The 25,613-nt window shown below is 42.7% G+C and overlaps 1 protein-coding gene across 10 annotated transcripts in view; it reads right to left on the bottom strand.

Moving 5' to 3' along the window:
* cspg5a (chondroitin sulfate proteoglycan 5a) overlaps nt 1-25,613 on the bottom strand; it is a 96,996-nt gene that overhangs the window by 17,304 nt on the left and 54,079 nt on the right. For all 10 annotated transcript variants that reach the window (XM_030157564.1, XM_030157558.1, XM_030157560.1 and 7 more), the window contains exon 3: nt 9,286-9,474. In XM_030157564.1, the coding sequence (XP_030013424.1) occupies nt 9,286-9,474 (189 nt within the window). The remainder of the gene's footprint in view (nt 1-9,285; nt 9,475-25,613) is intronic.

The following is a 25,613-nucleotide window of genomic DNA, read 5'->3' as shown; positions in this document are numbered from 1 at the left end:
TGATCTTGAGTGTGGCGGTAAAACACTGTGACTGCAATTACCCACAGCAGATGGGGGAGTGTGGGAGTTTCATGTATTCATGAGCTTTGTTAGTGCACAAGCTCTCTCTCTCTCTGACACACACACACACACACACACACACACACTCTCTCTCTCTCTCGCTCTGAATGTGTTATGCTGAGATTTTCTCTGTTAATTTCTTCTCCTCTTTCTCCCCCTCCGCTGCAGTTTCTCCTCTGCCTTGTTTCTTCTGGCTTTTCTTTTTTTCCTTACGTCTGTCGCCTTCCTCCTCCACCTCATCGATTTTTTCTTTTGCTTTTCTTTTTCACTTGATGAGGATGAGCTTGTGTTGTCTCTTTCATGCTGCACTCTCACACATGCACACACCCCCCAGGTTGCACAGCTGTATTTAGGTCGGCCCCGCCCCCCTCTCTCATCCCTTCCTCCTGCTCACTCTGCCCTACTTTCAGCTGGATCCACAGCACCAATGACATCATCCTTTTTTTTTATTTCTGCTTGTTAGCATTTCAACCGCTCCTGACTACACCACTTTCCCTCCCCGACATCATCTACCTCCTTCTTCACCAGCATGATACACTTCCCTTTCCTGTTGGACTAAAAATAGACACTAGCATGGTTCTCATGTCGAGCCTTCAGGTCCTTCGGCCCATATTTGCATAGTGGCACTTGATCAGTGAACTGCTGCTGCTTGTCCTTCACAAGCACTCTGTTGCCAGGGAGATAGCAGCTAACACACTAGCTACCGCTCTGGCAAAGCAATGTATAACCAACCCCCAACACATCAGCGACCCACTCTTTGTATATTCAATTCTAGACCTTCGGTATGTCTCCCACTTTCATTTCTCTGCGCCTGTACGGAGTCAACCCACCTCCCTGCAGCTTCTTAGTTCTCTTTTCACTCGTCACACAAAAGGAGTGTTTTTTTTGAAAGGCTCTGCAGCTTAAGCCCTCTACATAGGGCTATTCCAAAATGTGATAATATGGAAATATGGCAACACTTTAATGAACATTCCTGCCCCTTCCGATTGTGTCCCTTGGGACCTGATTTCAAAAACAAAATTGTGTTAGAGTCAATAGTGAGAGGCAAGTTATCTTTGATCCAATTTGTAATTTTCCATCATTTATACAGATGTTTGTAAATTTAAATGATCATTTTAATAGTCAAGAAAGTCCCAGTTAGTGGTAAAATTGCTTAAGTATCAGACTGTGAAAATACATAAATACAAAACGAAACACCCAAACTTGAGGTCGTTGTAACTGATTATCTAAATTATCTGTTTTTTATTATCTCAGAGTTGCTGAAGGTGTCTCTGCTGCCTCAACATCACAGACTGTAGTTATTTTTAACACCTCTTTCATCTTGTTTACCAAGAAAATTGCTATGGCTATGGCTGTTTTGGTGTTGGTGAGCTATATCACATGTGGCGAAAGATACAGTCCATTGAGCTGTTTCCCCACAAAACTAGTTGAAACTAATGCTCTTTTACTATCTTTACAACAAATTGTCACTTTGTTACTTGTAAACTTATCTTTTAAATAGATGAACATCATTTGTGTAGTTGGTGACTGAAGGCATTCTTATGAAGGTAGGCTCTATGAGACATACTGGAAGGGGCAGAACTTCAGCTCTCTATAATGGCTAACTGGGTGTGTGGTTAGTCATTCACTAATGATGCTCATGTTAACTATTCATTTATACATTATTTCATTAGACTCATAGCATAATTGCCTAAGTCATATTTTGGGCCATTCATTTTTCATCACTGGCTATGACTTAGGGCTGGGCAATGTTTGCAGCATGATGGCTGCAGCAGGAGGTAATGTGTTCCCTCGGGAGAAAGTCTGACTGAGAACTTGGGTGACCAGATTACTGAAAAGTAGGGTGCAAACTGTTTTGGTTCCAGCGTACAACAGAGGTATAGAAGCTGGGAGTTGGACATTCAAAAGCATGTTGTTTCACTTTTGGTTTATGCTAGTTACGGCGTGCCTGCAGCCCTGAATTCAGATGTATGCACGGACAACAGATGGGGGGGCAGTTGCGGTCCATGCCTATCGCAAGACTAATACACGCAAACCATACGGCCTTAAAACTGAAAATGAAACTGAAGACACTTAAGAGATGGGAGACAATAAATCTAAAGATGGGGGGCTGGGGGGGAGATGAAAAAAATGGGGAATAATACATCACAGTTGAGGGGGGGATAATTGTAAGAGCGGAGGGAGGGACTTCTCCTTAAGTACACTATATTGCCAAAAGTGTTCGCTCACCCATCCAAATAATCAGAATCAGGTGTTCCAATCACTTCCATGGCCACAGGTGTATAAAATCAAGCACCTAGGCATGCAGACTGCTTTTACAAACATTTGTGAAAGAATGGGTCGCTCTCAGGAGCTCAGTGAATTCCAGCATGGAACTGTGATAGGATGCCACCTGTGCAACAAATCCAGTCGTGAAATTTCCTCGCTCCTAAATATTCCACAGTCAACTGTCAGCTGTATTATAAGAAAGTGGAAGTGTTTGGGAATGACAGCAACTCAGCCACGAAGTGGTAGGCCATGTAAACTGATGGAGCGGGGTCAGCGGATGCTGAGGCGCATAGTGTGAAGAGGTCGCCAACTTTCTGCAGAGTCAATCGCTACAGACCTCCAAACTTTATGTGGCCTTCAGATTAGCTCAAGAACAGTGCGCAGAGAGCTTCATGGAATGGGTTTCCATGGCCGAGCAGCTGCATCCAAGCCATACATCACCAAGTGCAATGCAAAGCGCCGGATGCAGTGGTGTAAAGCACGCCGCCACTGGACTCTAGAGCAGTGGAGGCGCGTTCTCTGGAGTGACGAATCGTGCTTCTCCATCTGGCAATCTGATAGACGGGTCTGGGTCGGCGGTTGCCAGGAGAACGATACTTGGAGGACCGCATTGTGCCAAGTGTAAAGTTTGGTGGAGGGGGGATTATGGTGTGGGGTTGTTTTTTAGGAGCTGGGCTTGGCCCCTTAGTTCCAGTGAAAGGAACTGTGAATGCTTCAGCATACCAAGACATTTTGGACAATTCCATGCTCCCAACTTTGTGGGAACAGTTTGGAGCTGGCCCCTTGCTCTTCCAACATGACTGTGCACCAGTGCACAAAGCAAGGTCCATAAAGACATGGATGACAGAGTCTGGTGTGGATGAACTTGACTGGCCTGCACAGAGTCCTGACCTCAACCTGACAGAACACCTTTGGGATGAATTAGAGCGGAGACTGAGAGCCAGGCCTTCTCGTCCAACATAAGTGTGTGACCTCACAAATGCGCTTCTGGAAGAATGGTCAAAAATTCCCATGAACACACTCCTAAACCTTGTGGACACCCTTCCCAGAAGAGCTGAAGCTGTTATAGCTGCAAAGGGTGGACCGACGTCATATTGAACCCCATAGACTAGGAATGGGATGTCACTGAAATTCATATGCGAGTCAAGGCAGGTGAGCAAATACTTTTGGCAATATAGTGTATGTATCTCGTATGTATATCTCTCTCTCTCCCCATCTGATGTCCTCACAACTAAGGAGTAACCGAAGATTTAAGGTTGACAAAAATAGTTATCTGATTTATGTATCATGATACAGATCGATACCGCCTGATATGAAAAAAAATGATCGTGATATGATTTTTTCCATATCACCCAGCCCTACTAAAACCTGAAAAAAAAAAGATTTGGCCTGTTATGCTATGAGGCTAACAATTTCATATTTCCTACAGTTCTTAATGCCTGAATGAATTAAATTAATTGAAATTAATAAATAGGAATAGAGCACATTGACTTAGTTTGATGGATAGAAAACCACTTTTCATATTTAATATGTGTGTATTTGCTTCTTTTTCTTATTCTAGAATGGCAAGAAATAAGGTTATGATTAAACATAGAACAAATCTTTTTCAAGCTAACTTAAAGTTGGAACAAGTTGTAGTACATCCTGTCAGTTGCATCCTTTGTTAAGATAGGAAGGTCATGTTCAGCCCAGCAACCATTTTTAGTCACTTTTGCAATCCTGGACATAGTAATGACAGCGTGTAAACAGTACATCGCATCATGGTTGTTACTCTTGTTATGCTAGTATACTTCTAGTCATTCTTTAGAGTCTGTGTTTAGTTGGTTCACTCTATCCTACACAACTTTTTGTAAAACATTTTGTTGCAGCTGCCTTGATGACTTCAAGTCAACTGGTTTAATATGGACATGTGTGTCTGTCCAACCATGTGATGACTGAGTCCTCAGTGAGTGTGTTAATGAATGCTATGCTTAAAGCAAGACACGTTAGTTAACAGGTAGTTAATATGAAGTTGATGCTTATTACTATATTACTTAATATTATTAGTTTGTCAATTGTGGATTCAGATTGTGTGGATGAGACAGAAGTAGTGGCTCCATGACAGACTAAAGCTATAATTAGCATGACCTCTCCCCTCACACTGTACCCTTAATTCATTGGGAACAGTGATTGATTGCAGCCAGGTTATGCTACATCTTTCCTCCTTCTTCCTTTCCTCTTGCCTTGACTTCTTTGTCTTCCTCACTCATTTTAAACACCTCTCTGACTCTCCCTCTTTCTGACCGTCCTTGTATCTCTCTTGTCCTCATCTTTTCATCTCCTTTTACTGTCTCCCTCACCCCCCTCTTCAGTCTCCTCTGTTCTTACCAACAGATTCTGACATTGCATGATTAAAAAGGGTTTAATGGCAGCCTTCATAACCTGATGCCTGTACTTGTATCTGTTTTTAATTAGACTGATGTGTTGCGTTGCCATAAGTTCATGCATTACATCAGCATTGCCTTAGGTCAAGAAGAACAAGATACCTAGAATTAGGGGAAAAAAAGACAAAAAATAAAAAGGTTTATTTACTTGACTATGAGTCCCAAGACTTCATCAGGTGTCCTTCTACAAGGTACTGAAGCTTAGCTGGCTCCATCATTCTCACTCATTCCATGGTTTTATGGGTAAGGGTACAAAAACTGATGAAGCACAAAAGTCAAAACAGCTTCTGCATCTACCACTCTTGTGAAGGACACACGCAGTTGTTCACTGGCACCTTTACTTCCTTTTGTTACCTTGGCTGAATGCGCATTTTAATAAGTCTCTGTCTCCAAAGTCACTCCTTACATTTTACATTTTCTTGTCTCAGATTTCCTAAGTGTCACCCTCAACACCTGTGTAGCTTCTGCCCACCTTCCAGCCTCATTTAGAACATAGAAACACAAATCCAAATGAAATGGGTCATTTTAATTGCACACCTGTGAAGAGAAATTTTATTATGTAATAACTAACTAGACTAAGATAGCACCATTTTCTCATTACTAGTTTGTTGTTTGGTCTATCTCCCTCATAAAGAGCAGTGAGTCAGAGATTCATCCAACCATCCAATTACATTGTAATATTAAAAAGGGCTGAAATTTAGAGTAGAAATATCTCAGACAGAATCTTATCCTTTCAGTTCAAAATAAGTATTTTCACTATTTTTCATTGAATATCACGTAAGTGTTTTTACCCCATAAGCATCCACTGCAATTCCACTGGAGTTTATTTACAACAACTGACAAAACACAGGTCGTCTTAAGAAAATATCAGCAACAAAGACCTGAGATGACTTTTTTCAGTCAATGCCACATTCTTTCCCTAAGCACATGGTTTAGTTGCCTTCATTAGGGTAAAATACAGTTTGGAAAAGAGAAATAACAGGCTGAATTTTCAAAAGCCTGAAAGCAGAACCAAAAGCTGGTGTAAAAGTCTTATTTCAACTCAGATCACTTGATTTACAATATGCTAAAAGACTATTATATAAGTTTTTGCCCGGTGATGCCATAGATATTGCTTAGTTAAGCTTTACTGGGGTGCTGAAATCTCAACATTACACAAGCAAGAGAGATCTATTTGTTGCCTTGTACATATAAAGCCTTTTCCATAGCATGTTTAAAGTGATAATTTTACGCCTTCATTCTGCCTCACTCTTCTGTATAGAAGGTATAAATATGAAATGGGGGGCATTGTTATTCTGCCTTAATCCTAGCAATGTTGTGCTGGTGATGTGTGACCTGCAACTGGGAAAAGTTAAGAGAGTTAACCTAAAGGAACCAAGTTGTTACTGTGGAAATGTCCATGAACTGGTGAGTCAGTGAAGTCTGGGAGCTTCTTACCTTTGGATGCAAGGACCAAATCACCTGCGATGATCGTTTTAAAAGTAAAAGCAAAACATTCATGTTTCCGGTGCATATGGTATATGTAGCAAAAGGAGCCATCCCTGTTGTGTTCCACCTCTGCTTCAGGTTTGCCAGTATACTATATGAATCTAGTGTTAATTCTGTGCTGGTGCTAGTGCTGGTTTGGAGAGTCCCTTTGTCAACTGTCTCTGTCAGCTACAGAACCATATAAGTCTACATTATGGTCTGGAGGTAGGAAAGACCATGGCAATGTTAGAAAGAAGCATGCTAATGTCAGCTATTCAGCTACTCAGCTGGCCAGTAATTTTTAATACATTTACCACTGGAGCGAAGGTTTAAGGTTTTTTAGACTAGAATGTAGGTGTTGAAAAATCTTACTTGTGGTTGATCACACTTGGAAATTTGGTCTGATGGTTTTGGATATGTTTGATACCATAATTCACTTCCATTAGCATCTAGCAGGCTAGAACATCTATCTACAATCAATATATCAGGGTGATTGGTGCTAATGTAACAGCACCAAGAACAGCTTTATTTTGGGGGGTCTGTTTGAAGTTTATGTTATGTTGGACACAGCTTATCAATCAATCAATCAATCAAACAATCAATCAATCAAATTTTTTTATATAGCATCATGTCTCATGACACTTTACATTTAGAGCTGGTCTAAACCTGACTCTTAAGCCAATTTACAGACACCCAACAGAATCCTCCAGGAGCAAACACTTGGCGACAGTGGCAAGGAAAAACTTCCTTTTAACAGGCAGAAACCTCAAGCAGATCCCAACTCCTGGAGGATGGTCATCTGCCTTGACCAGTTGGGGTTAGAGAGAGAGAATTAAGAAGAGCTTAAATTTGACATTTATACTTAAGATCTAGTCTCCTTTCTTTGGAATAGGTAGACTAGACACTAAACGAGTTCTGCAGTTCTTGTTTATAGCACAACACAAAGTGCTGGCACAGCTCTGGAACCAGTTTTTGTGTTGAGAACAGGTTTTTTGATGGTTGGCAGCGTGATTCAGGATTAGACACAGGTCCAGCACTGTCTCAGTGGAAAAGACGTTTCCATTAGGGAAGTGCTATGCAGGGTTTGTTTGATTCTGTGTGAACCTACTGAGAGGACTTCTTAACAGCTACATAGTAGTGCTGCCACTAACGAGTAATTTTGTAATGACTAATCTTTCGACGAGTTTTTGATTAGTTGACTAATCTAAACGACTAATTTTTTAAAAAAAATCAAGTATTTGCTATTTTGTTGTGTCCATTTTATTGTGAATACAACTCAAGGGCCAAAATGTAAAATTTCACCTGTACCATGACAAATGTGAACAACATAAATAACTTAAATATTACCAAATAAAAAATTACAAAGTGGGCTGTTTTCCACATTGCAAAAAAAAGTTATTCAAGCAAATGGCTAGCTATATCAATATAAAACAAAATATTAATACAATAGGGCCTTAAAATTTCCAGCGCAAAGTGACTTCCAGTGAGTATTTGATTAACAGTGCAAATATATATGGTGCAAATATGGTCTCATATCTCTCGCTATCATTGTCAGAACACTGTCAATGAGTACTATTGCAAGTTGTGGCATGCAGTCCTTCCTTGGAAGGATGAACTGAGTCAGACTACTTTGCCTACAACTGACAAAAAGAGAAGAGAAAAATACACAATGAGCCTACTGATGTAGACATGGAGAGCCCATTCCTAATATTCTGTCTTGGCTTTCACCTTAACCCTTACAGCCTATTTTTGTTGGAAGCTCATTAAGTAAACTGCTCAAAAACATTATGTAGCCTACTGACAATCTAAGCATAAACATCTGCGGAGTGTGGACTAGCCTACTACCTAAATCAAGAGAGATAGCAGGCGTATATTGACGTACCGGCATGCAAGCGTGCCTGCAAACCTGAATTCAGAGGTACACACAGATCTGCAGACCGGGGGGGATGAATCATAAGAGAATGAATGAGGTACGCATGGATCCGTGGACCAGGGGGGTAAATGAAACTTAACACGCTTATAAGATGGGGGTCTCTCTCTCTCTCTCTCTCTCTCTCTCTCGCTCGCTCTCTCTCTTTCTCTCTCTCTCTGTGAGGTACAGCCATACGGTTACGGGTGCCACTGCCGGCATGGATTCCCCAAGCACCGCGACTTTGTTCCACCATGGCACGCATGGTATGAACCCGCGGCACCTGGGGCTTGTCTCTGGCAGCGGTTGCAGGGAGATCCCATTCCTACTGCATTTGAAACAGGAGACCAAAAATAAATAGCTGGTCAACAGTGAAATGATGCATCAACTAAAAAAACTGCTGTCAACTAATTTTCGTGATCGATTACATCGACTAAGTCAACTAGTCGTGGCAGCACTACTACATAGCAGGACTCCTGTGTAAAGCCTGCCTGGTGACTCAAGCCAAACCACAAGACATGTAGTCCACTTTCTCCTTTTTTGCTTCCACTGTTCAACATTATTTTCTCTCTGAGACTCAGACATATTGATGGAATTTCAATGAGGGTTTAAAGTTGCTGGACCCAAAGCCTTGTTGGCTTAGCTTTTACAACTTCTTTCTCCCTTTCCCTTTATTCTATCCAATAATCTATCTTTGTCAGTCCAAGAAATTCACACTCAGTAAACATAGTCTGATTCACAGGCAACATCGACCAAAGTAATTAAGCTTTCTGGTCGAATTATCAGCATTGACAAGAGTAATGCACCGTATTGCCGTATCATCTCATCTCAACTCTTAACTCAGCTGTAGTGCCTTTGAGCAAAGCACTGAGCATTTCATTGCTAGAGTTTGTGTGGTCATTGTTTTTTAATTTATCAACCAATTCAAAGGCCAGTGTAGAGCCTGCAGGACCTGCCAAGAGGACATTCTGACATATTACTAGCATTGTTGAAAACTTGAAATGTGGATAAAAACCTTTGAACACCTCTGTTTTTCTTATTTTGCTTTGTTTGGCTCTTTGAAAAAGTGTTTTTTTCTGAAATTAATTCAATGTTATTTACTCATAAAACACCTCAGATACTTTTGAGCACTTGTTTGTGACCTCGGATAAGGCTCACCTGCGCTTGCGCAGCTTCTTGTTCTCCGTCTTGAGCACATGTAGCTTCTTGGCGAAGCACACTATGATCATGAAGAGCAACAGGACCACCAGAGCAGAGGCGCCCACAGCCAGACACATCACCTGGAACTCGGTCACCACTGACTCACAGCGAGAACCCTTGTGCCAGATGTAATCCTGGACGTTACATCTGACAGAAAGAGAAAAACAACAAAATAGAGAGGAGTTTTGAATTTTGAATTTGTTGTATTAAGTCATAATACAATATATAATACAATAAATACATACAAAATTGAGAGCATGAAGAGGTTGACAAAGGAGATGCGGGAGGAAAGAAAAACAATGATCACAGAGAAAAAATACAAACAAACTACAAAATCACTCATAGAGTGCAGACCTCCGCCAAGGCAGATCAGACAAACCCTGATGAAAACATAACCTCTGCCGTTCCTTGGCAGAGGTAAAGATATAACAAGACACAATGGTGTAACAAGATGAAACCATCTAAAGGCATGACAAAATTTCTTTTCAAGAAGTTGAGTCAATGTTTCTACTTTCACCACAGTCTGTTTTTTTTCCCCAATTACTTCTACTACAGTAAAGAATGTGCAGACTGTTAAAACCTCTAAGCAGGACAAAATGATAAGAGAAGATTTTTTAAATAAAGTATGAAGACCAGACATCCTCAACTGCTATGGTCTTGAGTCTGAAAATGTTTTTCATTTAGGGAAAATTTCTGATCTTTCACATTATGCTTTGTGTTACTTAACATTTTATTTCTGATGCAAAGTAACCAACTGCAGGATTTTTAGCACAATGGTTAAGGCGGCTATACACTGTGCGATTTCAGAGACGATTTCTCACTCGTGCGACTATTTCTGGGATTGGGCCAGATATGCCTCTAATCGTGTGTCGCGCTTCGTGCAGTGTCCATGGGGTAAGGAGAAGCGATTAACACCTCACGACCACCTCATGACCAGCAATCGTGTGTTCGCAAGGAAAACAGAGCTGTTTGAAATCCTCCTTGTGAGAGTATCGCACTGTCAAAGCAGTGCCACGAGCCCATGGGCCTCAAATTCTCACACTGTGCATGTGTGAATACAATAATAGCCAGCAACTGTGAGCTAATTCTAAGGTGGCCATATACTGTGCGATTATTTCGATTGTTGCACGCAGCTCCATCTCAAACTGTGCGAATCAATCGTAAAGTCAGGCTCACGATTCATGTTCTCACACTGTACGGACTGATGCTGGTATGTGACCTGACTGCTCACACTGTAGGACCATACACCAGAGGACGCACGACACGTTTGAGTGTTATATCTGGAAATACAACGTTAAAATACCAAGGAATCTGGAAGTGCATAGACGATTGTGTGTTGGCGTGAGTCACAAAATGGTAGTGCTGAACAAAAACCAACAAGCTCCTTTTGCAATATGTGCCATTATCTGTGGGGAATCAAAAAAGAAGAAAAGACAACGACGTGTTTGGTGCAGGAATTGGTTGGCCAGACGAGGACAGTAAGGGCTGTCAATCCTACAGCGGGACCTAGAGGTAAGCTGCAAAAGCTAAATTGCACTAGGCCAATAGCCAGCTACTGTAAGCTTGTATGCTACTGTACGCTTCTGTGTTCGCGCATGCACAGTGTGAGAATTTGAGGCACATCGGCTCGTGGCCCTGCTTTGACAGTGCGATACCCTCATGAGGAGCAAGCAGGATTTCAAACAGCTCCGTTTTCCTTGTGAACACACGATTGCTGGTCGTGAGGTGTTAATCGCTTCTCCTTACACTGCACGAAGCACGACACACGACTAGAGGCACATCTGGCCCGATCCCAGAAAGAGTTGCATGAGTGAGAAATCGTCTCTATTTTTTTTTTATTCTTATTTTTTTTATGGACTCAGCTGGATGACAGGCAGCTGTCTGTACCGATAAGGCAGCAGCCGACACCAACCGCACTCCCAGTCATCATTGCCCATTTTTCTGACACCTTTGCTTGTGTATCCTCTTTTATTTGGACATTTTACCAGGGAGTATCTCACACCACTTCTTTTCTTTTCTTTGTTTTTTTTCCTACTTGTCTTGTCCAGCGTCCTAACAGCAGAATGGTAGTCTGGTTCCTCCCGGTGCTGAACAAATTTGCTTTGCCAAGGGTAACTTCATAAAGTGTATGAAGCGCCCTTTGATATTCTACTGTGTTTATTATGAGTTTTGTTGAACCACATTTCGATGCCGGACCTGACATGGGGGGTGGGGGTGGGGGGGTAGAAGAAGGGGAGAGAACAAGAGAGAAGAAGGTGACGAAGACCCTCACAAGAAAGTATCAACAATACAAACAGCAACAACCATGGAGACAATTATAATGGTAACAGTAACTACAACCACAACTCAGTAAACTGGGCAGAAGAGAGAGAAAAAAAACAAAAACACAATGAGATACATAAGACCTATGAAATGAAGAATATAAGAAAGCATGAATAAAATATCGTATACCACGTTCACACAAATAATACGTATAACAAACACCAGTAACAAATCCACACAACATCAGTTGTTCCCATTAATCTGCTGTGACAGAGTGAACCAGGCAAACAGACTGAGGTGAAGAACACAGACATGAAACCGCAATCGCACTCCCTCCAAGGATAAGAGACCGACCAAGAGGGCCCCAAGGCCCGGCCATCCAGCAGACACCACAGAGAGGGGGGATCCAGCCCGCTCCCCCCGAGAGGCAACAGTGTGCCTGCCCCGAAGATAGTCGAGGGAGGCCCCCGCCAGAGGCCCCACAGCAGCCGAGCACAGGCCCCAGGGGGCCAGGGACGCCAGCCGCCACCCCCCCCCGCCGGGGGCCGGCCACCCAGGGGCAGGCAAGGCGCTGGTCCCCGAGCCCCACGAGCCCAGGAGCCACCGGTCTCCCCGGGCAGGGGTCCCACCCAGCACACCGGGCGGCCAGGCCGGCCCAGACCGCCAACCGCTGCAGGCCAGTGCACACCCCGATGCCACAGCCAAGCGCCCCGGGGGCCCAGAGGCCCACCCCCCCATCCCACCATGCCCAACCCCCAAACCCCACACACCCTCCAGTCCCCCACTCACCCACACAAGCATATACACACACACCCACTGACTCCCAGACATACACACAACCCATCCCACATGTTCGACCATTCACACACACACACACACACACACACACACACACACACACACACACACAAACACCTCCACCCATGCCCATACACCCACCTACCCACATGCATGCCCACACGCACACATCTACATGTACACATATACCCACACCCATCAACAGCCCCTCCCACCCACCTGCACACACACCTGCACACACCACACACATGTATCTGGAGTGCCCCCCCCCCCCCCCCCCCCTCCCCCCCAGCAGCGAGCAGCACCGCCGTGAGTCCCCCCAAGGCGCGGCACCCGAGCGCAGCCCCAGCCGCCAGGAACCTCACCACGGTCCACCACCCCACCAGCAACCGCCACACCCCCGATGCCACCATACACACATCTTTCCTGGTCCCAACACGACCTGCGGCGGGCAAGAGAGTGGTTAGCCCAGCCCCCCCCCCCCCCCCCCCCGACCACAATCCCCATGCACACACATCATTCATCAGAAATCGTCTCTAAAATCGCACAGTGTATGGCTGCCTTTACAGTAGCTGGCTTTTGGCCTAGTGCAATTTAGCTTTTGCAGCTTACCTCTAGTTCCCGCTGTAGGATTGACATCCCATACTGTCTGCATCTGGCCAACCAATTCCTGCATCAAACATGTTGTTGTCTTTTCTTCTGTTTTGATTCCCCACAGATAATGGCACATATTGCCAAAACAGCTCGTTGGTTTTTGTTTAGCACTACCATTTCGTGACTCACGCCAACACACAATCGTCTATGCACTTCCAGATTCCTTGGTATTTTAACGTTGTATTTCCAGATACAACACTCGAATGTGTCGTGCGTCCTCTGGTGTATGGCCCTACAGTGTGAGCAGTCAGGTCACATACCAGCATCTACATGTACAGTGTGAAAACATGAATTGTGAGCCTGACTTTACGATTGATTCGCACAGTTTGAGATGGAGCTGCGTGCAACGATTGAAATAATCGCACAGTATATGGCCGCCTTTAGTCACTGCCTTTGGATGCAGCTGCCAGTAGAACATTTACTTCAGTAAAGTTTTTGCATAAAAAAGACACTGCATGGTCAGATGCACGAAGTTAAAGAAAGGAGAACATCATCACTTTGTGTGTCTGTGAAAGGGATGTGAAAAGAAAAAGACCCCTTGGCAGTTTTGTGGCGACTCAATGTCACACACACACACAAACACACACACATGAAGGCTCTGTTAAACATTTCACAAAGACATTTACATTTATGAGATCTAACACAATTCATATGTGCATCCATGTGTGGATGTGCATTACGGGCACACCTATGTAAACGCATGCAGAAAAACACACAGCCACGATCGGAGTGCCAGACGTCCCCCAAAAGCTGTTTGGAGGAGTACAGTGTCTGCCTCAGGACATAAACGACACAAGCAGATGGCTTTGTCTCCACACTATTTGGTGTGTAAAATAGCCAAATCTATCTCAGGGTTTAACAAGACTCTGGTGCTGCTAAGCAACGCTGCCTCACGGTAGTGAGTGAGTGGATGAATGTGCTAGTGTGAAGTATTCTGTCTACTTAGCACCAGAGCTTTAGGCCTACATGTATTTTACTATTGCCATAGCTTCAAAAGTTAATTACATAACATTACTAACAAGGCCAATATGTTAGCAGTATGGTGATATGTTATTCACATCCAGAATCAACCAAACTGCAGCAATTTTGTCTAGCAAACAAACAAGGTTATTTAGCTTGTCTGGACATTCCAAAACCATGTGCAGCAAATGACAACATACAGCCAAATAAACAAGTCACACAAATGACAGAGCTAGATTGTGTTGACTGGTTTTAGCAGGCGTCACCTAGACTTTCTAGGTGAATTTCAATTAAAATTCCTCCCCTCACTGTTGATATTTGGTTTTAATTCCTGAATCCAAATCTCACAAATTGTATCTAAGACACATTTCTGAGCATTTGTAAGTGGGAGCACATATTAAGGAGGGGTGATAAGGAGATGAGGGAGTGTGGAAGTATAGGGACATACAATGATTCAGGTCTGCTCTCTACATACTAAGCAGGATCCTTTTCAGCACTCGTTTCCTGAATCCTTGATGCTCTTATTTTGTCAGCTGAAGGAACCTGCTGGCACTGAGCCAGGAGACATTTTGTGTGTGTATATGTGGAAAAAATGAGAGAGAGAGAGAGAGAGAGAGAGAGAGAGAGAGAGAGAGAGACAGAGCAATGTCAACTAGTATCACATTTTCAAGACTTTTTTGGACTCAACCTGCAAGCGTTTCTGCATTCATACAAAGAGGAGGTTTATGTAAGTTGGAGCGAGAGAGGGAGGAGGAGGTTGAGAGGATGCATAAAGGAAGAAGACAAATGAGTGTAGATGGGGTGGTTGTCATAGCAACACAGCTGAACGAAGCAGATGCAGTACTGACATGTCATTCCATCACACACAAGCATCCTTGCACAGCCGCTCACAGAGACACGGTCATGTTTTAGTGGCTACTTCCATTTTCTTTTCCTTCTGTCTTTATGTGTCTCCATCCCCCACTCCCTCCTTCTGCTTGTCTTTCTGAAAATCTCTCTTCTTGTTCATTGCCTCTTTACCTCCCTCTCTACCCTCCTCCCTCCTGTGCTTTACTAAGCGCCTCCAGCTGGATCATGTCTCTGCTTTCAGTTGTGGCAAGTAGCTTCCCTTCTTTTTCTTTTGATACTAAGGCAACAACACTGCATCTTTTCCATGACAGTTTAAGGTGTTTTGATTGAGCTACATCTAAAGACATGAGATGACAATTTAAAATAAAAGATGTAAGCTTCAATTTTCAGACCCTCATACCACCACACACATTAGGGCAGGCTGTAATCTTCATGTTTTATTGCTGCTGTGGTGGAAAAATTTACTTTTTATATTTTATACTCTTTATATTTTATACTGTTAGTACATCTTCTTTTAATGCTGAGTCATTATTCATTATGTGTGATGTTTACCACTCTGTAACACCCCCGACCCAGGAATGGAGTTCTTGCCTTGAGTTAAAACCCAAACACCTAAATGTCTGAATGTGTAGATAGAGGATGGCGCCTGCACTCCAGATAGGAGGTTAGAGTGAAGAGGTCATCATGACCTCTTCACGGAGCAGAGAAGGAGTAGTATGGAGTGGTACAATGTACGTAAGGAATGACATCATAGTTTGAGGGGGTTGGATTTGGTTCTATATAAACCTTAGTTTTCTCTTGTTTAATCAGACTTCACTCACAGAGTTTCTCTGTGATTGACTTCTCAATAAATGCATTTATTTATTTTAACTCTAACTTTCCACAACACTGCCATGAAGATACCTTCAGGAATGGACTTTTAAGATGTAACTTTCTGTGTCCATAGAAGAGTGGACAGAAATGGCAACAATGGGGCAAAAGTTACATGTGAAAGCCATAATGTAGTTGGCATTGGTTTTGGCCCTGTTGGGTATGTCAATGTGAAACCTCATTCAGAGGCTCAGAGGCTTAGATAAATTGTAGAGGTGCTATAGAGGAATCAGGAAAAAACAATTACAGTTGCCACATCTCCAGTTAATAAAAAACATCCCTATACTGCATTTTTCACTGCATCTCTTGGAAAATTTAGGTAAAACCTCAATGGCTTACTTTTGTAGGGACACTGTTACTCACTACATCAACACTGTTGATTGAAACGTGGCTGTTCATTGCAAAAGTATTTAAATGACACTGACAGAACTCACACAGACAGCATTTCATTCAAATACTTTGGCACCCCCCCACCCAAAAAAAAAAAAAGTTGCACATTCAAATCAAACTTGTCAAATTTGGGCCATCTTGGTGACAAGGGCTTAAATGTGCTATTTTAACACAACAATGTTCAAGACCTACAACAGCTAAACAGTTTGGCAACTTTGGACATGTTTTCAAGATCATCTACAACCTAAACAGAAGATTAATTTGGGATAAGAATTACAATTTTTATAAAACCAAGATGCCTTGAGATGTTTGTATCATGGAGTAACAAGCTTACACAAAATGAAACAGCTTTTGGCTCAATTTTAGAAGCAATCTTTAGGATCGTATTCCCACACATCCAGCAGCTGCATAAAGCAGAAAACAGATTTTAAAATGTTTTCTCATCAGGGACTAAATTCTATGATTACGTCTTTCTACTGTGTTAAAAGCACCTTATGCCTTTTGGATTATTTCTCCCTACTTCCTACTCCATCCTATAAAGCCTCCAACACTTCCCACCGGCCTAATTCACCTTGGCTCACCACAGCCACATTTAAAGTGTTGTTGCAGCCCAGTGGGAATACAGTTGTTTCCTTCACATCAGGACAAGCCAAACCACTTTACAAAGAGCTAACATATCCTCTCAATATTTCCGATTTTGTTTGACCACTGGGGCTGAAGAGAGGGGGATGAAGACAAACAGAAACAAAACGGAGAGAGTCTTTTAAATCAGGTTGGAGGGTGGGGGCTAACAATGGTGCAGATGGGGATGTCGACCCTTAATAAGACTGCCTGGTGGTTTTGAAGACGCATAACGAAGGGTAAGAGTGGGGTGGGGATGGGGGGTGGGGGTGGGGGTGGGGGGGTAATGAGGGAAATAACAGTGGGGGGCAAAGGAGACAAGAGGAGGCCAAGTCCACGTGAAGACAGATCAGTCAGTCCAAAATCCAAAAGAAATCAGAGGGAACTACAAATGAGCTTGACAGAAAAGAGGGTACAACTTTTTTTTTTTTTTCTAATGTCTGATTAATTTCCGAATGTCGGCTGGCTTGTCTTCAGGGAGGAAACTTCCGCCCAGTCATACCATCCCCCAACCCCTCGCCTCCCCACCCCCCTCACACAAAGCACGAAGGGTCTTGGGGAGGGTGCACATCCCCAGGGGGTACGGCAGGTGGGGGGGGTCACTAAAACAGCCTCCCTCTGTGGTACCCTGGGGCGGCTAACTTCTCAATTTTAATTACACCCACCCACAACACAACACACAGAAACACTAACACCACACATTCACTTCTGGGGGGCGGGCTGCATGGCGCCCGGTGGGCGGTGCCGTGCTGGTGGGTGAGGCTGCCTGCCTCAGTGGTGCGCAGTTATGCTCCTCAATTTTAACCGCTTGCATACACACCTCACACTTCAAAACACTGATAGGTGGGGAGGCGAGGGGGGTCTTCCCACACCCGTTTCCTGGATGCCGTCTAGGGCGGGGGGCCCGGGGGGAGGGGTGTTGGAACATTCGCTTGAGACTCACCTGGCTGCATTGCTGGGGGGTTGCCGCCCTCTGATGAATGATATGTGCGCATGGGGATTGAAGGTCGTGTTGGGACCGGGAAAGATGTGTGTGTGCGGGCACTGGGGGTGTGGCGGTTGCTGGCGGGGTGGTGGACCGCGGTGGGGTTCCTGACGGCTGGTGTTGCCACTCTGGGCTGCGGTTGGTGCTAGGGCTGTGCTCGGGTGCCGCGCCTTGGGGGGAGGACTCGCGGCGGTGCTGCTCGCTGCCGGGGGTGGGGGGGTGGCGGCACTCTGGATACGCGTGTCTGGTGCGTGCAGGTGTGTGTGCAGGTGGGTGGGAGGGGCTGTTGATGGGTGTGGGTACATGTGTGGGTATATGTGTACATGTAGATGTGTGCATGTGGGTGTGCATGTGGGTAGGTGGGTGTATGGGCATGGGTGGAGGTGTTTGGGTGTGTGGGCGTGTGTGTGTGAATGGTCGAACATGTGGGATGGGTGGTGTGTATGTCTGGGAGTCAGTGGGTGTGTGCGCATATGCTTGTGTGGGTGAGTGGGGGACTGGAGGGTGTGTGGGGTTTGGGGGTTGGGCTTGGTGGGATGGGGGGGTGGGCCTCCGGGCCCCCGGGGCACTTGGCCGTGGCATTGGGGTGCACACCGGCCCGCAGTGGGTGGCTGTCTGGGCCAGCCTGGCCGCCTGGTGTGCTGGGTTGGACCCCCTGCCCAGGGAGACGGGTAGCTCCTGGGCTCGTGGGGCTCGGGGACCGGCGCCTTGCCTGCCCCTGGGTGGCCGGCTCCCGGCGGGGCGGTGGCAGCTGGTGTCCCTGGCCCCCTGGGGCCTGTGCTCGGCTGCTGTGGGGCCTCTGGCGGGGGCCTCCCTCGACTATCTTCGGGGAGGACACACTGTTGCCTCTCGGGGGGGCGGGCTGGATCCCCACTCTCTGTGGTGTCTGCTGGTTGGCCGGGCCTTGGGGCCCTCTTGGTCAGTCCCTGATCCTTGGAGGGAGTGCGGTTGTGGTTGCATGTCTGTGTTCTTCACCTCAGTCTGTTTGCCTTGTTCACTCTGTCACAGCAGATGAATGTGAACAACTGATGTGTGGATTTATTACTGGTATTATTTGTTATAGGTATTATTTGTGCGAATGTGGTATATGATGTATACGATATTTTGTTCATGCTTTCTTTTCTTATATTCATCATTTCATAGGTCGTATGTATTTCATTGTTGTGTTTTTTGTTTTTTTTTTTGTAGTTTTGTTGGTTTTGGTTTTTTTTCTCTCTCTTCTGTCCAGTTTACTGAGTTGTGGTTGTAGTTATTGTTACCATTATAATTGTCTCCATGGTTGTTGCTGTTTGTATTGTTGATACTTTCTTGTGAGGGTCTTCGCCACCTTCTTCTCTCTTGTTCTTTCCCCTTCTTCTACCCCCCCACCCCCCATGTCAGGTCCGGCATCGAAATGTGGTTCAACAAAACTCATAATAAACACAGTAGAATATCAAAGGGCACTTCATATACTTTATGAAGTTACCCTTGGCAAAGCAAATTTGTTCAGCACCAGAAGGAACCAGACTACCATTCTCCTGTTAGGACGCTGGATAAGACAAGTAGGAAAAAAAAAGTAGTGTGAGATACTGGTAAAATGTCCAAATAAAAGAGGATACACAAACAAAGGTGTCAGAAAAATGGGCAATGATGACTGGGAGTACAGTTGGTGTTGGCTGCTGCCTTATTGGTACAGACAGCTGCCTGTCATCCAGCTGAGCCCATAAAAAAAAAAAAAAAGGTACAACTTTTTTTTTACTGCCACAAAGATTACATTTCCAAACAAATACTTTTATATTTTACATTTAATTTATTTCTGCATAAGAAAAGGCCTCACTCAATTTGTGTTGAGAAGTGGTAGGGACACACGACTCAGCACTTCAACATTGTCTTCAAAAATGTTATTTATATAATTATGTAATATCTGGAGTAGTAAGAAATCACAGAAAAAAAACATAAAGAAACAAATAATGGTGCATATGCTATGGTGTTTTATGAATAAAATTTCATTTGAACATAACAATAATGTCACATGCTAACATTAGCTAATATAGGCCTATCTAAATTACTAAATTTCTAAGCTTGGTTTTCTAAATAAGTAATGAAAAACTTCATTACAGAATCATCTCACAGTCTTGTTAGTGTGACCTCTTAATAATTACACTAGACTTGTCTGTCAAGAAAAAAAAAACACATTTTATTCAATGAACAGAAGCTCTGAATGTCTGACTCAGCGGCTGTTACAAACAAGTTGACAAAGCAGCCTCACTTACTGTATGTACTTGACTCCTTGCAAGTAAAGTCTTCTGATTCCAGAATCCAGTGTCTCTGTCTTTTTTCTCAGCGTGTATCGCAGAATTTTTCTATCACACTCATAATTATACATAACTTTAAGCCTTAGTATTATCTATCTATCTGCTGTCAGACTGCACAACCAGTCCTGCTCCCAGTAGATCACCACATATGTGGTGTAATAACAACCCTCCCTTCATTCCATCTAATGTTGTATATATATATATATATATATATATATATATATATATATATATATATATATATATATATATATATATATATATGTATATATATATATATATATATATATATATATATATGTATATATATGTATATATATATATATATATATATATATATATATGTATATATATGTATATATATTCAAATCCATATTTATATATATATATTTTTCTATATTTATAACCATTGCACTACATACCAAAGCATATTTGCACTCTCCTTTTTTAAACACTTTTTTCTTTTATTCAAATTTATATGACTGTTTTACGTGAATGTGTATGTCTATGTGTATGTTTCTATGCTGCTGTTAACACTGAATTTCCCCATTGTGGGATCAGTAAAGGAATATCTTATCTTATCTTATCTTATCTTATCTTATCTTATCTTATCTTATCTTATCTTATCTCATTTTATCTAAACAGAGTTATATAAATTCAGTCTCCATACAGTTGTCATGAATAAGGAAATTAACTATAGAGACGATATCCATGTTAGTGTGAAGTTGGACATTTTGTGTGGGGATTGACTCACTTTTGGACACCAAAGTTGATGATGGCAGAACATTTTTTTTTTCCACTTTTACGTTGGCTTCATCAATAAGCCTTGGAGCTCATCCCTTGGTGAAAAAAAACCTCAGGTCTAAAGTCATAATATTACAAGTGTTTAATATAATGTTTAATATAATGCCAATGAGAAATTAAGAACTTCTGTTGCAAATGTATGAAAGGTAAGCCTGTTCACCATGACATCTTTTTTCTTGCAATTTCACAGCTGTATACTGTAATAATTATGACTTTTATTTGGTAACATTAACTTTTTTCACATAATAGTGTGACATTTTGTGATACTAAAACATTTTTCCTGCACAGTTGCAATTAGATTGTTTTTCTTTTATATTAACTTTTGTAATCATATAATTAAAGTTTTAAATACTGGTTAGTCAAATATATTGAATTAATTCTCTACTGAATTTTATTATTATTTTTTTTCTCCTTAGGGTGAGTCCTTGGTCACGCTGGAGCAAACAAGGTTTGTGCTTTAATCAGAAAATTTTGGTGCTGTTAGAGTTTCAGTTAGAGAAACTGATATGATATAATATTAATATATAGTAAGGGTAATATCCAGATCACTCCTGTCTAAAGCACACATACATTGTTATTCTTGGTCAGATCTTTTTTGTCTTCAGCTATCCCGGTAAACCTTTTGCTTTTCCCTGAGGCACCCACTCCTCTGCACCACATAAAAACAAACCACTTAAATGAAATATCACTACATCAGCTTCCATTATGGAAATGGAACATTGTAACCTTATTAGCAACCACAACAGGGTGAAAAGTGTTCCATCCAATCGGACCGTTAATGCTAAATCCTTGATTTGACTAAGAGAGACAGACTAAGGGATTTAAAACATGACGACATAATCAGTGATCAGCATTTGGCATGGCAAAAATCCAACCAATTCACAACATGGATACAATGTTTAGGTACTTTTTGGTCTTGTGAAGCACTTATTTTTCCAAAGTTGAGTTCAAATGGAAAGCAAGGTATCTTAAGAAGCCAAGAGTGAATAAATGATCCTGTTTTGCAGTGCTAAAGGAGGAATGAAAAATTTATGTTGTCTAAAAAGCCATCAGTACACCAAATATGTAACCTAAGCAGAGAAAATACCCCCTCTTAAGCTATTCACTGGCCTCTGGCTTGAGCCAGTGTTTTTCAAGAAATAATGTGTGTGTTTGTCGAAATACAATGATACTGTTGACAATGATTGATGACTTGACTACATCCCTCAGCATGGATTTCAAGATGTGTCTGTAACTGAATCATGATGCTATTTAAATAAACCCTGAGTCCCTGGAGAGCACTGATAAAACCATAAACTCCAAACCAATTACTGGTTTACAGATGTGGCCCATGCTGGTGGTAACTACAACCATCAACTAGCAAAAGGATGGGTTTAGTATAAGCCAATTACCTTCTACGTCCAGTTGAGACATTCACACTTAAAAACTGTCCATTATAGACCAAACACATGGATTCATTCATGAAATAATGCAAACAGGCTGGCTGATGGTCAACTACAGAGCTATATTCAGCTCATAACAGCCAGGAAGTGAGAAGACTCTGGTCAGGTCAGCAATCTGTTACATGGCTTATAAAGACAGACAACCATTCACACTGACATTTACACTCACAGGCAATTGTACAACACACTACGGCTGCTTTGCATAATCTGATGCTCCATCCATTGCTTCATCCATGCTTCATCCTGTAATTCCTAGAACAGCAGCTAACAGCTAACAGAGCTAACAGATGGAAAGATATTAAATTGCTGTCTTTCTCTGTTTCTCAGTGATTCTGAAAAATACTGTATTACCGAGGATGGCAGATGGGTAGATAATGCATCAGTTTTCAGTTACAAGTCATGATAAGGGCTTTAAACAAGTGACATTTGCACTTGCATTTTGCATGGGGTTGGGGGTGGTCCAATCGACATCTACACAAAGCCATGGTTACTGTTTTGTTAAGTTTAGGTATAAAAATAACTTGGCTACGATTAGGAAAAACAGCCTGAAGAAGGACTAAATCAAGAAAGGCAAAGACACAGACATGTGACAGAACAAGAAACCCTAATGTTTATATTTGTGTGTATGTGTAAATATATATATATAGACATTTTGCACACACGTCACATGATCACGTGGTTTTCTGTTTACGACGCCATATTGGCAAGCAAGCTTTCCTTGGATCGTACAATTGCCCATTGTTGGTGATATTTATCTTTCTCCTGTGTAGATCTACAATAACATAAAGCTTTAAGCAGTGTGATCATGGTAACCACATGTGTTGCGGTTGGTTGCAATAGATGAGTTTCATGTGACATATGCATACATTAAGTCTTGGAGGAGGAAGTCATGCCGAGTTCATAGTGTGTTAAACGATGGACCTGCTAAACTCCTGTGTGCCGTTTATTACTTAGCTTTCACCAATTATAAGTTAGGCAGAAAGACCGCTCAGTTCCATTGGTGGCAGCGGTGGTTCTGTTCTGCCGACCGTTGTTTATAGTTATTACTGCGATTAGTCTAGCTTCTAAGTATAGTTAGCCTGCGTGTCTGTTTTGCTTAGCGGTGTGGAAAAAAAGAATTGTCATCATGTGGTACGGTGATGAAGACCCCTTTAAACCTACCAGGAGGGCTTTCCCCTGGCCTATCACCCTATAGAGAGAGAGAGTGATTGTGGATCTACCTGCTCCCTTTGCTGGTGATGGCAGCCAGAGTTTCCTCGACTGGAAGTGGCAGTTGGAGCTACGGCAGGCGACACCGGTGAGTTCAGTGGGGAGCTGGTGAGAATACTCCCCACCTGTCTGTGCAAGTCTGCTTTCCTACTATGAGACAGCCTTCCCGATGCAGTCAAGTCAAATTATGCGGCCGTGAAAGAGAAGATGGGATCGGCTTTTGGACAGAGACAGTTAATGGACCGTTTTAGAGCTAACATATCAGCTCGTTCACGAGTTCTGGGGGAGAGCCTGGAGGTGTATCCAGCTGATGTGAGCCAGCTGGGAGCTGGTACTCATGTTTTGACCTCCAAGTTACGCGCGCATCACTGTTGTTAGTAAACATTGAAACTCATCTATGGTGCCTTTATCACAAGCAGACATACTCACAAATAACAAAACACGCAAACATGAGTCTAAAGAAAAACACGATTTAAAGCAACAGTTCTGACTTTCTGGATCCAGATAGCGTGCCTACCAATATGGCGGTGTAAACAACAATCACATGACCACTGACGTCAGCTGCAAGTCCTCAATACATACACTACCGGTCAAAAGTTTTAGAACACCCCAATTTTTCCAGTTTGTATTGAAATTCAAGCAGTTCAAATCCAATGAGCAGCTTGAAATGATAAAAACAAAAGCAGTGAACTGCCAGAGGTAAAAAAAAAAAAAAGGTAAGGTTAAACAAAACTGAAAAATAATGTCCATTTCAGAATTATACAAAAAGGCCTTTTTCAGCGAACAAGAAATGGGTTAACAACTTAAAGCAGTTCTGCAGCAATGGAGGTTGATCAAGCCTCGAAAGTTGGTGCTACCAATTCCTACAGGTGTCCCAACGTTTCTTAATTACTTACAATGCCCTCTGTCTGCATAAAAGTCGTGTTGGAACACACTTTGGTACCATACTGTTCTAAGCATTATTTGAACAGTATTGTACGTAGAAAGTAGTGTGTTACTATAAAAATGGCGAGGAAAAGGATATTAACGATAGAAGAGAGACAGACCAGAACACTTAATAATTCTAGGTCTTTCCTACCGAGAAATTGCCAAGAAAGTCAAGGTGTCAGTAAGTCCAGTTTCCTTCACCATCAAAAGGCACTCAGAAACGGGGAAATGCTGACAGGAAGAGGTCTGGCAGACCCAAAGCCACAACAGAATCAGAAGACAAGTTTCTGCGAGTCAACAGCTTGCGTGATAGGCAACTCACAGGACAACAGCTTGAAGCACAGCTCAATAGTGGTCGTAGTAAGCAAGTCTCAGTTTCAACTGTGAAGAGAAGACTTCAAGTTGCAGGTTTGATGGGTTGAGCTGCAACAAGAAAGTCATTGCTGAGACTTCAGAATAAGAAAAAGAGGCTTGCCTGGGCCATGAAACACCGCCAGTGGACTACTGAAGACTGGAAGAAGGTGTTATGGACTGATGAATCAAAATTTGAAATCTTCAGTCCATCCCGCAGGACTTATGTACGCTGTCAAGTAGGTGAAAGGATGGTTCCTCAGTGTGTGACATCAACTGTCAAACATAGAGGAGGAAGTGTGATGGTCTGTGGCTGTTTTGCTGGATCCAGGGTCGGTGACTTGTACAGAGTGAAAGGCACCCTGAACCAAAATGGCTACCACAGCATTCTGCAGCACCATGCAGTACCCTCTGGGATGTGCCTAGTTGGTCAGGGGTTCATCCTACAGCAAGATAATGACCCCAAGCTATGCCAGAACTACCTTAATAAAAAAGAACAACATGGTACGCTTGAAAACATGGAGTGGCCAGCACAGTCTCCAGACTTAAACCCCATGGAGCTGGTTTGGGATGAACCGGACAGATGAGTGAAAGCAAAGCAACCTACAAGTGCTACACATTTATGGGAACTTCTGCAACAGAGTTGGGAAGAACTTTCTGGAGAATATTTGATTTCCATTGTAGAAAGAATGCCACGAGTGTGTTCAACTGTTGTATCTGCCAAAGGTAGCTACTTAGATGAGTCAAAAGTTTAGAATACATTTTGGTTTCTAAATTGATTCCTTGATTTCTTTTTTAACTTCAATTGTTTATTTGTTCTATGCTTTAATTTCAGAGTAAACTGAGACATTAAACTGCATAATTTTCAAA

The sequence above is a fragment of the Sphaeramia orbicularis genome, chromosome 16 (assembly GCF_902148855.1).
Source record: "Sphaeramia orbicularis chromosome 16, fSphaOr1.1, whole genome shotgun sequence".
In the NCBI taxonomy this organism is placed as follows: Eukaryota; Metazoa; Chordata; class Actinopteri; order Kurtiformes; family Apogonidae; genus Sphaeramia; species Sphaeramia orbicularis.
Note: the sequence above shows the minus strand (reverse complement) of the source record. Positions and strands in the feature narration are given on the sequence as shown.